This window comes from Neospora caninum, chromosome IX, assembly GCF_000208865.1.
Source record: "Neospora caninum Liverpool complete genome, chromosome IX".
Classification (NCBI taxonomy): Eukaryota; Apicomplexa; class Conoidasida; order Eucoccidiorida; family Sarcocystidae; genus Neospora; species Neospora caninum.
The window spans coordinates 3425166-3437873 of NC_018390.1; the positions used below are offsets into that span (position 1 = coordinate 3425166).

The window sequence follows — 12708 nt, forward strand, 5'->3', positions numbered from 1 at the left end:
GCTTGCGCACACTTGTATACAACAGAGACCATGTTCCCGAGAGAGCCTGTAAAGCAGACCTCGTCGCTGTATTGCGACGCTTGGCGTAGAATTCCACAGGGACAAACTGGTGCGGTACAGGCGTTGAAATGCATCGAGAAGCATCCTCAAGCAAAAAATATTTCACGGAAATCTGAGGCTGATCTCTCAAAACCACAGCGAAGCAGGGGAGGTACGAGGACGCGTGTGCAGCAGGTCTTTCAGATGCGTATCTCATCTGCGAGGTGTCGACGGACGTTTTAGCACACTGGATCGTTCTGTGTACATTTTTGTGGAAAATCCAACTGGAGCGGCAAGGAACAATGGATTGCGCAGGATGCCACTGCGAAACACATATCTCATCAGCTACCTCTTCCCTCCTTCAAGGTACGAGTTTTTGACAGGGCCTTCCTCGAGTGCCGTACGCCGTTCGAAGCAAGTCACAGCACCTATCCAATGCCGGTACCTCCGGGGCTAAAATGGCCAAGTCTTGTCGATCTCAGGTAGGCTCCAACGAGGTAGCCGACACACACATAGACGCTTAGAACGAGGAAGTCGTCACAGCGGGCTTGAAACTTGTTAGAAATGGGCGGAGTCGTAGGGACATCCAGACGATCCAGAGAGGCACATACGAGTGTGATTGCCGATCTGCATTATCAGTGTGTGCGACCAAGATGGGCGAGGCCAGCAGCGGTTCCGCAAGATAACTGATTAGATCCGCCTTCAGATCCTCTCTGAAAAGAAGGAAATCCTTCGGCGGCGTTAGTACGACTGCATACTTTCTGCGGACACGCGTACAGTCCCTCGACCCAAATCAAGCTTTTAAGCACGTATCTGTGACTGGTGCTTTAAACTCCCACTCACATGCCGGTGAGAAAAGCAGACAAGAAACAAATTGGATCCCCTTAGGAAGGTGAGGTCTCTCTACTTTTTTTCGCCTAGAAATCCCGCCTACGAGAAAAAACCACGCATGGTCTCTCTCCGCATATTTTTGCTCACGGCGGCAGAGGAACCTACGCAGCACATCGTCATGGCGAAGCTACACGAGTACGCAATGGACGTCGTGGCGAAGACTCATCTACTCATCTACGTGGAGCTCCATCTGCGTATGCTAGTTCCCCGTAGACATTTACCGTCCGTACGCGTGTGGATTGTAGCGGCTCGAAGCACCCGTTGAACATGAGGGTTCCTAGGGAGAGACCCGAAAGGATCACAGTGTGTTTCTATCTGGCGTCGTTTGCCCGACACCCTGAAGCACTCTTGCAAACAACAGACTCTCAGGTTGTCACTGATGGTGAGACGTTTGAAAGCCCCGTCATTTTCTGCACTTTAGTTGTAAACGGGTTTCTACCGATTCGCATCTGCTTCTGCCGTGATATGTTTAATACAGATGGACTGCGACTATTCTGGATTCCTCTTCGCATATAACGATACATTAGCCTTTTCCCTGTGTTTTGTAACGGATGTCTCGAAGCCGTCTCAATTCTCCCACTTGGCTACTCTGGCGATTCGGAACCGAACATTTGCACTCGCTGGTTTCTGCCGAGTGTACCCATGCGGGGACGCTATCAGAGCCTTCCGACTTTTTCGAGCACAGTGCACCTTTAAATGGACCGTTTTTTCACTTGCTCCTCCACTCTTCGTGTCCCAGGACTACACATCTGACAGCGTACAGCGTCGCACACTCAGGCCGAGGAAACGCCGCAGGAGACAGCCACTGGCCTTTTCGCCCAGGCGGCCCAGGAGTGTCCTGCGTTTTTCTCCAAGAGCTTTCGCCGTTGGTTGTGTTGTTTCCTGATCGCGTGATCCCCATGGACGGCCGCTTTGAGGCATGCCACCGAGTGTTTCCGGTAAGCCCATTTTCCCTGCTGGTGAACTTGCCCAGATCGTTTCAGCTGCCAAGGGAGGAGGAGAGGCCGCAGCCCCAACGTTTGGCTTTTTCTGCCTTCCTAGTGATGATGGACGCATGCAGGTAGGGTTCTTTGCGCGGGTGGTAAACAGTTTTCCGGAAATCGATCCGTCTTAAACAGCTCGGCGTGGTCTCTCATCCGCGCGAAACACTCTGTTTCTTCGGTGCATATCCAGAAAATTCGCCCGAGGCTGATTCGTCGTAGATGCGTTTTGGCCCAAAGGCCTTCTTCACATCGCAGGCTTTCACCGGGTGTCTGTGCGCGGGCATGCACCCTCCAAGACTCACGATGTAGCCGACGAGAGGAAATGCCCATTCCTCTACTGTGTTGTCCTTGTCTTTCGCATCTCTTGTCCCTGTGAACTTCTGCTCTGTCTCGTGCTTCTCGGTTTCCTCCACACTCTCGATTTTTCGTAGCCGGTGTTTCCCGTCTCCGCCGTCGGCTCGCGTAGCTCCGCTCCCTGCTGGTCCACCGAACCTCCTAACCTTCCATGTAGAGGACAGCCGCTGCTGTTAAGGACCCGAAAAAGCATTTTTCGCGTTCAGGTGCATGCCCATGGTGTCGCCAAGGACTGCGCAGAAGAAGCGCCCTTCTTCGCGTGGATTTTTGCAGCGAGCCTGCTCTTCAATCCTGGGGGTTCGGAGCGTGCTTCGTCGCTGTCCCTATCGGGACGCGGTCTGGCCGGCATCTGGTGAACCGCTTTTCCGAACCGTCTTTCACACTGCCGCTTTTCAGCTGGCGTCCTGCACGGTGTGTGCAAGTTCCCAGCTTGTTGCAATCCGGGTTGAGTCGGTTTTCGCCGGCTAGGGAGGGAAAGCTGCCTTCTCGTTCGGTGCACATCACATCGACGCCTTTGTTCCTCCAACATAACTGTACAGGATGGAAGGCAGCGGTGGAAATGACGGCCACCGACTGCCAGGCCACCATGACGCTCGGGTGTCTCTACACCGAGGATCATTGGCCGATTCTGGAACTCTGCCTGGAGCCAGTCACTCGCAAGACACGAAGCTCGCGCTAACGTGCGGAGGGTCCTTGCTCCCCCCCAGTTCTGCCCATGCTTCCTCCGATGCCGCTTTGTTTGGGGGATCAGTCGACTCTTCTTGTTCCTCAGACTGGACACCCGCCGTTTCCCCCGCGCGCCACATGTCGGGCGACGGCGCGACGACCTCCACTGAATCACTCGGTTTGCCCTTTGCTCCTCCGACTTCCACTCTCTTACGGCCCCCCGGAGTTGGACAGGGGAACTACACTGGCCTGCCCGTGCATGCGGTAGACAGCGGGATGCTGGACCGCCACGCACCGACCGGCGGCGTCGACGGCCAGCTGTACGTACTCCCGCACCAGGCTCTCCCCCTCCAGACGCAACTGCGCGCACCGTCGACCCTGGTGCAGGTACAGCCTGGAGGCGAGACAGAACTCGCGCGCAAAGGTGATGAGGGAAGACAGCCTGGCAAATTTGATTCGCCAAAACCAGGCAGTCACGCGCACTCTTTCGGGAATGCTCTTCTTGTCAATCCCCAACTCGTCACACCGTTCTTACAAGAACGTCTGTGTCCCTTGTCACAACGCCCAGCGCTCTCGCCACCGGGTCCGCCTGGACTCGCGACTGGTCCTCCCCTCCGAGACGCGACGAGCGATGCGCTTGCGACTGCAAGTCCGAGCCGCGCTGCCGACGATTCAAAGGGACCAGACACCAAGGGCGAGCTCCGACATGGGGGCTGTGGTGATTCGCAAACCGCGGCGGAGAATTCCGGAGCGACTCCCGGCGTTCGCCCACCTGATGCTAGGCTTCTGACGGCGACGCCGCGAGTCCCAGCGGCGAATAGCGATCAAGGGCGAGAAAACGTTTCGAATCAGCGAAGGCCTGATGATGGAGTGGCGGGCACGCCGGGTGTCCGAGAGACTCCTAGCTCAGCTGCGTGTGCGCGGCTGCTCCCAGGAACTGCGGAACGGCGGGGTGGCCCTCTGCCTCTGAAGCCGTCTGCTCCCGAGCACGAGCGTCTGGGCGAGGGACTGTGCGCGCAAACACTGGCCGGAGGCGACTCGCCGTTTTCAAACCCGGAGCGGGGTTTCTTGCCTCCGGCAGGAACGTCAGAACTGGTTGCTGAGTCGGTGCCGCACAGCCGCGCGCTCCCTCTCGGGGAGTTTCGCCCGGGTGTCGATACGCCCGGGAGTTTGCCCATGCCCCATCGTGACGCGGCAGTCGCAAACCCTGGACGACAAGCACTCCAGACTGGAGAGAAGGCGGGCGAGACTCTCGCCACGCCGGCCGTGTCTCGACTGCCGTCGCAAGACCGCGTCAACGCACCGTGTCCGCGAGACCGTTCAGAAACAGAAGAGACACCTTCCTTCGCTTCGAGATGTCTCGCGTCCGCGACGTCGCAGCTGACGTCGGCAGGCCCGAGCCTGGAGGAAAACCGCTCTGGGCTCGTCGCCTCAACGAGTTCCGCTGCGGGCTCTCCGTCCGGAATCTTTTCGCAATCCCAGGGATCTGCCTCGCCCGCAACAGACGTTCCCTTTCCCGCTCATCCACCGTCGGCTGCGGGGCCGTCGCCTGCCGGCGCACCAGCCGATCCCGCGGCGTTCGCCCGCTCTCGAGGCCCGGCGGGCCTCCTCCCTGGGGGCGCGCCCGGCGCGACGAGTCAGGCCGGGCGAGGAGACAGAGAGGACCAAGACAGAGGGAGGGAGGGAAGGCCCGAGCAGGAAGGTTTGTGGGAGAGACACGCAGCAGAGGCGACCAGGGGGCTGCTGGCTGGTGTCCCCCACGCGGCGGGTACGAGTGACGAGGCGGGGCAAACAGCTCACGGGATAGACCCAGGGAGGCGTCCGTATTTGCAGGATCGTTATGCTCACCCTGCCGGCCCCAACGTAGCCAGTGGAGCCGAGGATCTCAACAGCGGTCCTTCCTCCGAAGCGTCTGCTCAGGCGTCCGCGACGCCGACGCTTCGTCCTCCCTTTCCAGACGCTGGTCTGCCGCGTCCTTTCTTGGGTACCGATTTCGCTTCGGCGAGTGTCTCCGCAAGTTCGGCGGGTTCTGCGACTCCGAGGCCACCAGCGCCTCTCACGAGCCACTACCCGAACCCCTGCGGGCCTTCTGCCCCTGGTGGCGCACTTTCGCCACACGCTCAGCAGCAGTTTCGTTTTCCTCCAGGACACCCGCCACTTCCGACGAACTTCAGAGGACCCCAGCCCGGAGCAGGATCTTCTCGTCCACCGTTTCCTCAATATCCTCCGTCCATTCGCGGACCGACATCAGGGACTGGAACGCCCCAGTCTCCTGCGCAGCCTTCTGTCTTGTCGCCAGCGCCTGCCTCCACTGCTGTCTCCGCCTCTCCTCTCTCTGCCTCCACCGCTGCCTCCACTGCTGCCTCCTGCGGGACCGCTTCCTCCGCGTCTCCCCTGCCTGTGGGCTTCCAGAATCCCTTCCCCTTGCGCCCTGCGGCTCCACGAGACCGGGGCGATGGCGCGCCAGGTCGCGACGGCGAGGGACTTGGCCTCGTTTCTCCCGGCGTCGCTTCGGGCCCAGCCACGCCGCGGGCGCCGCGGCCGCTTCTTCCCGTTTCCGGAAAAGGGAGTGCAACGCATCCACGGAATCCCCAGGGGCCGTTTCCCGCGGCGTCTCCGTGTCTATCCGCGCCCGTGCGGGGCTCGCAGACCCCGGGGCCTCTGCAGCCGAACCGGTTTTTGTCTTCTGTTTCTGGGGTCGTGTACGACAAAGGCGGGGAGAAGTGGATTGCGCGGTGGAGCGAGAACGGGAAGCCGTTTAAAAAGACTTTTGCTGTGGGGAAGCACGGCTTTGAAGGGGCGAGGAAGATGGCGGAGGAATCCCGCCTGCAGGCCCTCTACGCGAAGCAGCGCAGCAGCGGCGCCTCGAGACTACCGGCCAGCTTGTCCGCGAAAACCGCCTTTCTCTGCCGATCTGCGGCGGTCGTCGACAGGGACAAGGGTGAGGTTGCGGACGCGAAAAGCCTGTACGAGAAGCCGGGCGGCGACGGCGCCTTCCACGACCAGGGGTGGACCGATGCTGGAGCCAAGCCCTCGAGCGTAGAAGGCGATTCGGCAAGCGGGCTCGGGAACCGCGACCGTTCTCGCGCCCCTCCCGGCCTCGCCGAGTCGAGTCCGGGGGACGGAGAAGGATTGCCGGCTCCGGGACCGACCTTTCCGGGATCTGCGCACGTCCACGGAGGACTCGGAGGCAGCGTCTCTCGTTTCTCGCCGCAGTACCAGGCGTCGTTCCGCCTCTACGACGGCGGACTTCCGTCAGCTCCCCTGCCTCGCGAGGCGGTGCCTCAGCCTGCGGATCCGCACTTGGCGACTGCCGCCCTAGGCGCCGCGCTCGCTTCGCCGGCTCCTCTCGCCGCGGAAGGCGCCATGGCCTTCACACCGGGGCTCGCGGCCCCGCCCCGCGCTCCTGCAGGCGGCTCGGCTGGCCCGCACTCGCCCCGGGAACTGTCGGGAGGCCCCGCGGGGCTGCCGCTCCCCGGCGCCTCTCCGGAGGGCTGCGGCACGGAGTGCGCTCCGATTCCTCCAGCTGAGAGTGCAGGGAAGGGGAAAGTTGAGGGCGTTGTGGGGTCCGGGTCCTCGAGTGCTCGACGTCGAAGGAAGCGCGAGGAGCGCGACGAGAAACTGGGTCTTGGCGATACGAAGGCGGCGCCGAAGAAAGCCCTCAGGACGGGGGCACTTCTTGCGGCTCTGGGCTCAGAAGGCCTGCCGGGGCACGCCGAGCGTCCCGGAGATCCGCCGGAGGAAGAAGGGCGCTTGCCGATCGGGCTTCCGTCCTTCTACGCGACGGCTCCGTTGCCGTCTTCCCGCTCGCCGTCCACTGCGTCACTTGCATCGCTCAACGACAAGGCCGCGGGCGCGTCTCCGGCGGTTCAGAGGGCCGACCTCGGCGGAGCGCCGTTTTCGCCTCCCGCCCCGCCGTTCCCCGCTGCCGAAGGGGGGAAGCCCGAGGGCGAGGGGCGAGCCCCGTCGGTGCCTCCAGCGCAGGTGAAAGGGGATCCGGACCAGGACGGGAGGGCGCGCAGTGGCGAGCAGGCAGGCCGGCTAGGTGTCTCCCTCCCGGCTGCGTCTGCGTCCCAGAAACGCCCACAGAAACAGCTGACTCGGCAAATTCAACGGCAGCAGCAACTCTTCCGCCAGCAGGAGGCGCTGCTCCACACGCAGGCGGAACTGTTTTCGCGACTTGTGCGTCGCCGGGCGCGTCAGCAACGGAACGACCTGAGGCGGCGCACCGCGAAGGACATTGCGTCCCTGCGCCGTCGCCCCGACCCGCGGCTCTCTGCCCTCAGAGACTGTTTGGTCGCCTCCGCGAGGGCCCCGTCGCTGAAGCGCGAGAAGCGGGAGGGGTTCCGAGGCAGCGCCGGCGAGGCCGGGCAAAGCCGAGATGCCCCGGCGGGCGGCCCGAGAGAGAGAGCGCTGAAGACGGAGGGGACAGAAAGGGGCGAAGGGCGAGATGAAAGGCCTGCGGTCAGCGAGGAGACAGAAGGCGACTCGGTCCGCGAGCCAGGAGCGAAGCACGAAGGACACGGAGTCAGCGGAGGGTACCCGCCGCCCTGGTGGCTGATTCCGCCCGATGAAGAACTGAAGGCCGCCGAGACTCTGCGCGCCCTGAGAGTCCAGCGCCGAGCTGCCGCGCGAGAAGGCAAGCTGCTCCAGGCTGTGCTGGAGGACAGGAGACGCGAGCAGGCGGCGTCTGAGGAGAGCGAGGGAACAGAGACGGAAGCCGACGCGGAGGCATGTGATGCGGCGGAGACGCACGAGCCGCCGGCGCGGAGATCGGCCGAGGACACGGAGAAGGCCGAGCACGTGAGAGAGGGCGAAAAGGAAGGGTCGAGCGAAGCCGAAATGGAAGCCTCGAGGCGAACCGCAGACGAAGAAGAGGCGCGGCCTCACGGACCTGCAGAGAAGTGCCCGTCAGCTGGAAGAGAGCGAGACGCCTCGCCGCCGAAACTGCCCAAGACTGTGCGCTTCGCGGAGATACTCTCCACGCCCAGCTCGGGTGAGGTGGAGACAGGTCGGCCAGCCGAGGAAGAGCCCTCCACAGAGATTCTCGAAGGTAGGATCGCAGTCAGCGCTCGCCTGCGCGCGGGGGACGAACTTCGAGAAAGAGGACCACCACTCTGGGAACAAGAGGAAAGACAGCTTCAGACCGGATCGCGAAGCGAAAGACCGACTCGGGAAGGGAGAGACTGGCTGTGATAGAAAAGAAACGCCTCGATATCCTGGTCAGAACGCGGTGGCCGCTGGACTGTACTCGTACACACTCATTCAGATGTAAATATATATGTATATATACATATATATATATATATATATGTGTAGATGTTAGCGAATACACATTTACATATATGCACCTGTAGAGATTCACGAAGACGGTCTCTGTGTAGGAATTGCTCCCTCCAGCGGGTCTGGGTCCGCTGTGTTTTGTTTTGTGCTCCTCTTTTTTTTCAGGAGCGACGGGCGCCGAGTCGGTTCCTGTCCCTCTCTTTCCAACGCCGCCTTCTTCATCCCCGCTGTTCCCGTGCACGGCGGCGCAGCTGGCGGACCTGTGCATGCACACGCTGTACGCACTCGGGGCTGTGCGCCCTCACTGGAGACGCCAGGATCGCCGAAGGCCCTTCGGCTGGCACATCTCGCAAATCAAGCCGGATCTGATTCTCCCGCCTCTGCAGGCATCGCGAATCATTCGCTGCGCGTCGTCTCCGGCGCCGTCGGCTTCTCTCGCCCCTCCCTGCGGCTGGGATGCAGGCTCTCCAGCTGACGACGCGCCTCCTCTCCTGGTGTATGGGGACGAAACGTCAAGCATGTTGCGAAGCTACGTGGACGCGTTTCGCCCTCTCTTCTCTTCGCCTTCGTCTCCGCCTCCGGAGTTTCTCCATCTTTCCTCTGGAGACGTCCAAGTCGCGATATGGCAGCTGGATGCAGGGGGCCGGGCGGCCGTCATTGACGGCGTTCTTCTGGCTCTCGATGCACTGTACGAACTCCAGACAGGCCGCAGACTCCGCCTGCCGCTTTCGTCTGCAGCCGTCTCCACCCCGCATGCACCGTCCTTCGCGCTCCATGCGCCAGCCAAACAAGACAGTTCGCCGGGGAACCTGCAAAAAAACCCGGTAGCGCCGGGATCGCTCGCTTCGCTGCGTGTCGACCCAGCACCGAACTCGCCGGCGGCGGTCCCTGGGCAGTCGCACGTGTCTGCTTGGCGCCAGGCGCCTGCCGAGTTCGCGTTCGAGGCTGCCTCGACGCAGCTGCAAGATCGCGAGAACGAGAAGCGTTCAGAGGCGACGCTCCAAAGTCCGAGTACGGCGGCGACGCTGGCGCCCCCGCAGTCTGTCGCCTGTGTTGCGGCGCGGGAAGAGAACTTGGTGCTGGCGTACAACCCGGAGGCGAAGGTTCTACGACAAGTGAATTACCTCGCTGTGGGGGTTCGCGTCTTCATCCAGCTGGCGGTCGTGGAGCAGGCGCTGGACCCTCCGAAGAAGCGGCAGGCAGTCCCGGGTGAGGAGAAAAGCGCCTTGTCGTCGGGAAGCGACGACGCGGCTCTGGCTGGTTCCGGAAAGGAGCAGATCAACCTGTGTGCGCTCTTTGTGACCGTCCCGGGGCCGAGTGTCTCGACAGCCGCTTCGAAGCCTCACTACGTGATCGCGGAACTGGTGGACCGGCGGTTTCAGCTGCCGTGCGGCGAGCAGTTTCTGTTTCGGCCTCTGCCGCTCGCGGCGGCCGCGCCAGCCGCGCTCCTCGCCTTCACCCCTGCGAGGGTCCGCGAGCTCCTGCGTCTCGGCGCGATGTGTCTGACCCGGTTCACCGAAAAAGAAAGCGGCAAGCGCCCCCGCGGCGGCCAGCGGATGTGCACGGCCTCCTCGTTCTTCTACAGTCCGCCGCCGATCGATATGTCCCAGCTCGCGTCTTTCTCGACCGCGTCGACTTCGACGCAGACTCCGCCGGCTCCGGACTCGGCGCCTGGCTCCTCGGGCTCCTCGGCCGTGTCGCCCGAGTCGCCTGCGTCGTCCGCGTCCCCGCCGCCTTCCACAGGGAAAGTGCGAGGCCACGGCACGTCGCCGTGTAGAGATGTGTCCTTTCCAGAGCCGCGCGTCTCGTCGCCTTCTCCCCGGCTCGCCCCTGGGGCTTCGGAGGCAGCTGTCTCGCCTTCGGGGACCTCGGGGCCTGCAGCCCCGGCGTCGGGCCCCGGCCGCCCCGCGAAGCCGGTCTGTTGCCCCGCGGCTCCTGCCTTCGCGACGGTCTGCCGGTGCAAATGCAGCCACCGGCGCCACGAGCTCCAGGCCGAGATCAAGCAAAAGCTGAAGCAAGACAAGAAGCGGTGCCTGGCTCTGATTCGCGAGTACCCCGACCTGTCCCTCCTCGTTGGCGCGCGCCAGCCGGCTTCCCGTGAAAAGGAGACACTTCCGAAACGTCAAACACCCCAGGAAAGACGCGCCGCGACTCCCAGCGGGGCCCAGACGCCCAGCATCCCAGGCATTCCGACCGCGAAGAGCGACGGCCAGAGCCCGTCTTTTCTGGCTTCGGCGTCTGCGTCGGGCTTCCTCGCCTTTGCTCGAACGTCGCAGCTGGAGATCCTCGCTTACTTGGTCGGCGTCGATCCGTGGAAGTTCGCGAAGAACCGGCAAGACGCGCCGAAACCGGAAGAAATCCCCCAACTCCTCGCCCGATACAAAGCAGCTGTACGGACGCCCGAGTACGGCCGACTCCTCCAAAAGTGGAAGACCGGCCACAGTGAACAGACGAGCAACACTCGCAGTGGCGACGCAAAGGACAACGACGGCTTTCTCTCGCCAGCGGTGTCGCCTCCCGGGCGGCGGAAACACGGGAAAGACCCGTCGGTCTCTCCGGCAGCGGCCGCATCTGCGCCCGCGCCTGGACACGCGCCCTCGGGGGCTCCCAGTGCCGCGTCGGGCCTCCAGGCGGCGCCGACTGCGCTCGGCGGCGAGGGCGACAAAGAGGGCCAAGTCCCACAGGTGTCGCCGCGGTCCCTCGAGCTCGACGCAGGCGCCCGCGGTCCCTCGAGCTCGATGCAGGCGCCCGCACTGACTCCGCCGGGCGCGCATGCGGCGTCGAGCCGTCAGAGCGGCTGTCCGCCGCCCTGGCTCTTGCCGCTCGTCCCGCCCGGAGGCACTCGCCTCACGCTGTCTCCGCAGGTCCATGAGGAGCTCTTGCGGATTCAGACGGCCATGACGCAGCTGACGCTTGGAACGGCGATTTGCGTGCGCGTGAAGGCTCTGCTGGGCCTTCCCGCAGGCACGGAGCAGCACATCCGCGGCGTGGTGACGCGAAACGCCCTGAAATTCCCGTGGGAACTCGCGGAGCCGTCGCTCGGGCCTGCTGGGGCGCCTGCAGGCGGCGCGGAGCCTGGGGTGCTGGGGACGAACTCTCAGCGCGCAGGGGCCAAACTCGGGGCTGTCTCCAGCGACGAGGCCAGCGGCGAGAAGCGGGAGAAGCTGGGCTTCAAGCGCGGCGTTGATGCGGACTCTGCCCTCGCCAGCGAGAGGAAAGAGAGTGAGGGCGTGCGTGCAGGCCTTTCGGCCACGCAGCCGGACTCGGGAGAAGAGGGAGCGGGGTACGTAACTCTCTCTTTGAACAACCGGAAAGAAGAGTTCATTCTTAGCTTCCGGGAGGTCCAGTGCCTGGTTGCTCAGGACGACCTCCGCCTGGTTCGAACGCGTGCGCGGCAGTGGGTCAGTTCCTTTGGTGCCTCGCAGCCCGGAGCAGACAGGAAGGGCGGGGACAAGGAAGAAGAAAAGGAAGCAGGCGGTCGAACTCGAAAGTACGTTGCTGACGATGACTTCTTCTAACGCGCAAAAACGCGGACCAGCGGGTGTGGGTGCGCGAGTGAGGCCTCGACGAGAGGAGCGGCCCTGTGGCTGTTCGCTACCCGGGGAAACGACGCTTCACCCCATTCCAGGGATACCTTCTTTCCCTTTTTTTGGCGGGGAACATTTCAAAGGTGTTCACGGTGGTGCGCGTCGCTGCGCCTGCCGCGAGAGGCTCTCCCCACTGACCGTCTTTGTGGGAAGGGAAGTCCCGTCAAAGCCTTTCCTCTGGCTAGTCCATCGTCCCGGGAGTGATCGTCTCTCATGGTTCTTCACGTGTTGATGTGGGGTCTATTCTACGAGAGGGGGGCCTCCTGGCTTTATATAGTGAATGGTTCTGTTTATACCAAACCCCCGTGCGTGCTACCATGGTTCGAGAACACTCGGCGTCCTCTGCATCGCGAAACGGGAAACCAACTACCGCTTCTCTGCCTCAGTACACATGTCGCCTAGAGGTAGCGAGGTGAACCCTCATCCAGAGAGTCCCCGGGAACCTCGCGCAGGCGAAAGAAGCTCCATGGCTCGCCGCGGCACACTGGCGCTTCTCGACTTGGCGAATTGTACTGACCCCATGGCGAGGTGCGGCCTTGTGCTACTTCAGAGTGCACACGCAGTTCTGGCCCCAGGCAGGTTGGCGCCGCTTTTTCCCTCAATCAGTGCGCCCTTGGCTTCACGAGCGCACATGTCGAGAAGGCGTGCGCCGAAAACCAAGACGGCGCAGGGACGCCAAGCTGCCTGACACTAAACCTCCCTGAAAACCCACGCCACAGCTAACAGCCTATCATCCAGTCGCATATATACATATATACATGTATATACATTTTTTTGTGCATGTGGACCGGAGGTTTGTCCATTACAATCAAGGTTGTAGTGCGTTCTCGCAACGGATCCCCGCGCGATCAAGCGATATCTACCATGCAGCGGAGGTGCGTCGTTCCAGGGAAGAACGGATGTGC

The 12708-nt window shown here is 62.6% G+C and overlaps 1 protein-coding gene across 1 annotated transcript; it reads left to right on the forward strand.

Moving 5' to 3' along the window:
• Positions 1-3071: 3071 nt before the first annotated feature.
• NCLIV_042620 (uncharacterized protein) lies at positions 3072-11734 on the forward strand (the record flags this gene model as incomplete). Its single annotated transcript, XM_003881179.1, has 2 exons — positions 3072-7986; positions 8382-11734. The coding sequence occupies 2 exons, from the start codon at positions 3072-3074 to the stop codon at positions 11732-11734; spliced, it is 8268 nt and encodes a 2755-aa protein (XP_003881228.1).
• Positions 11735-12708: the final 974 nt, after the last annotated feature.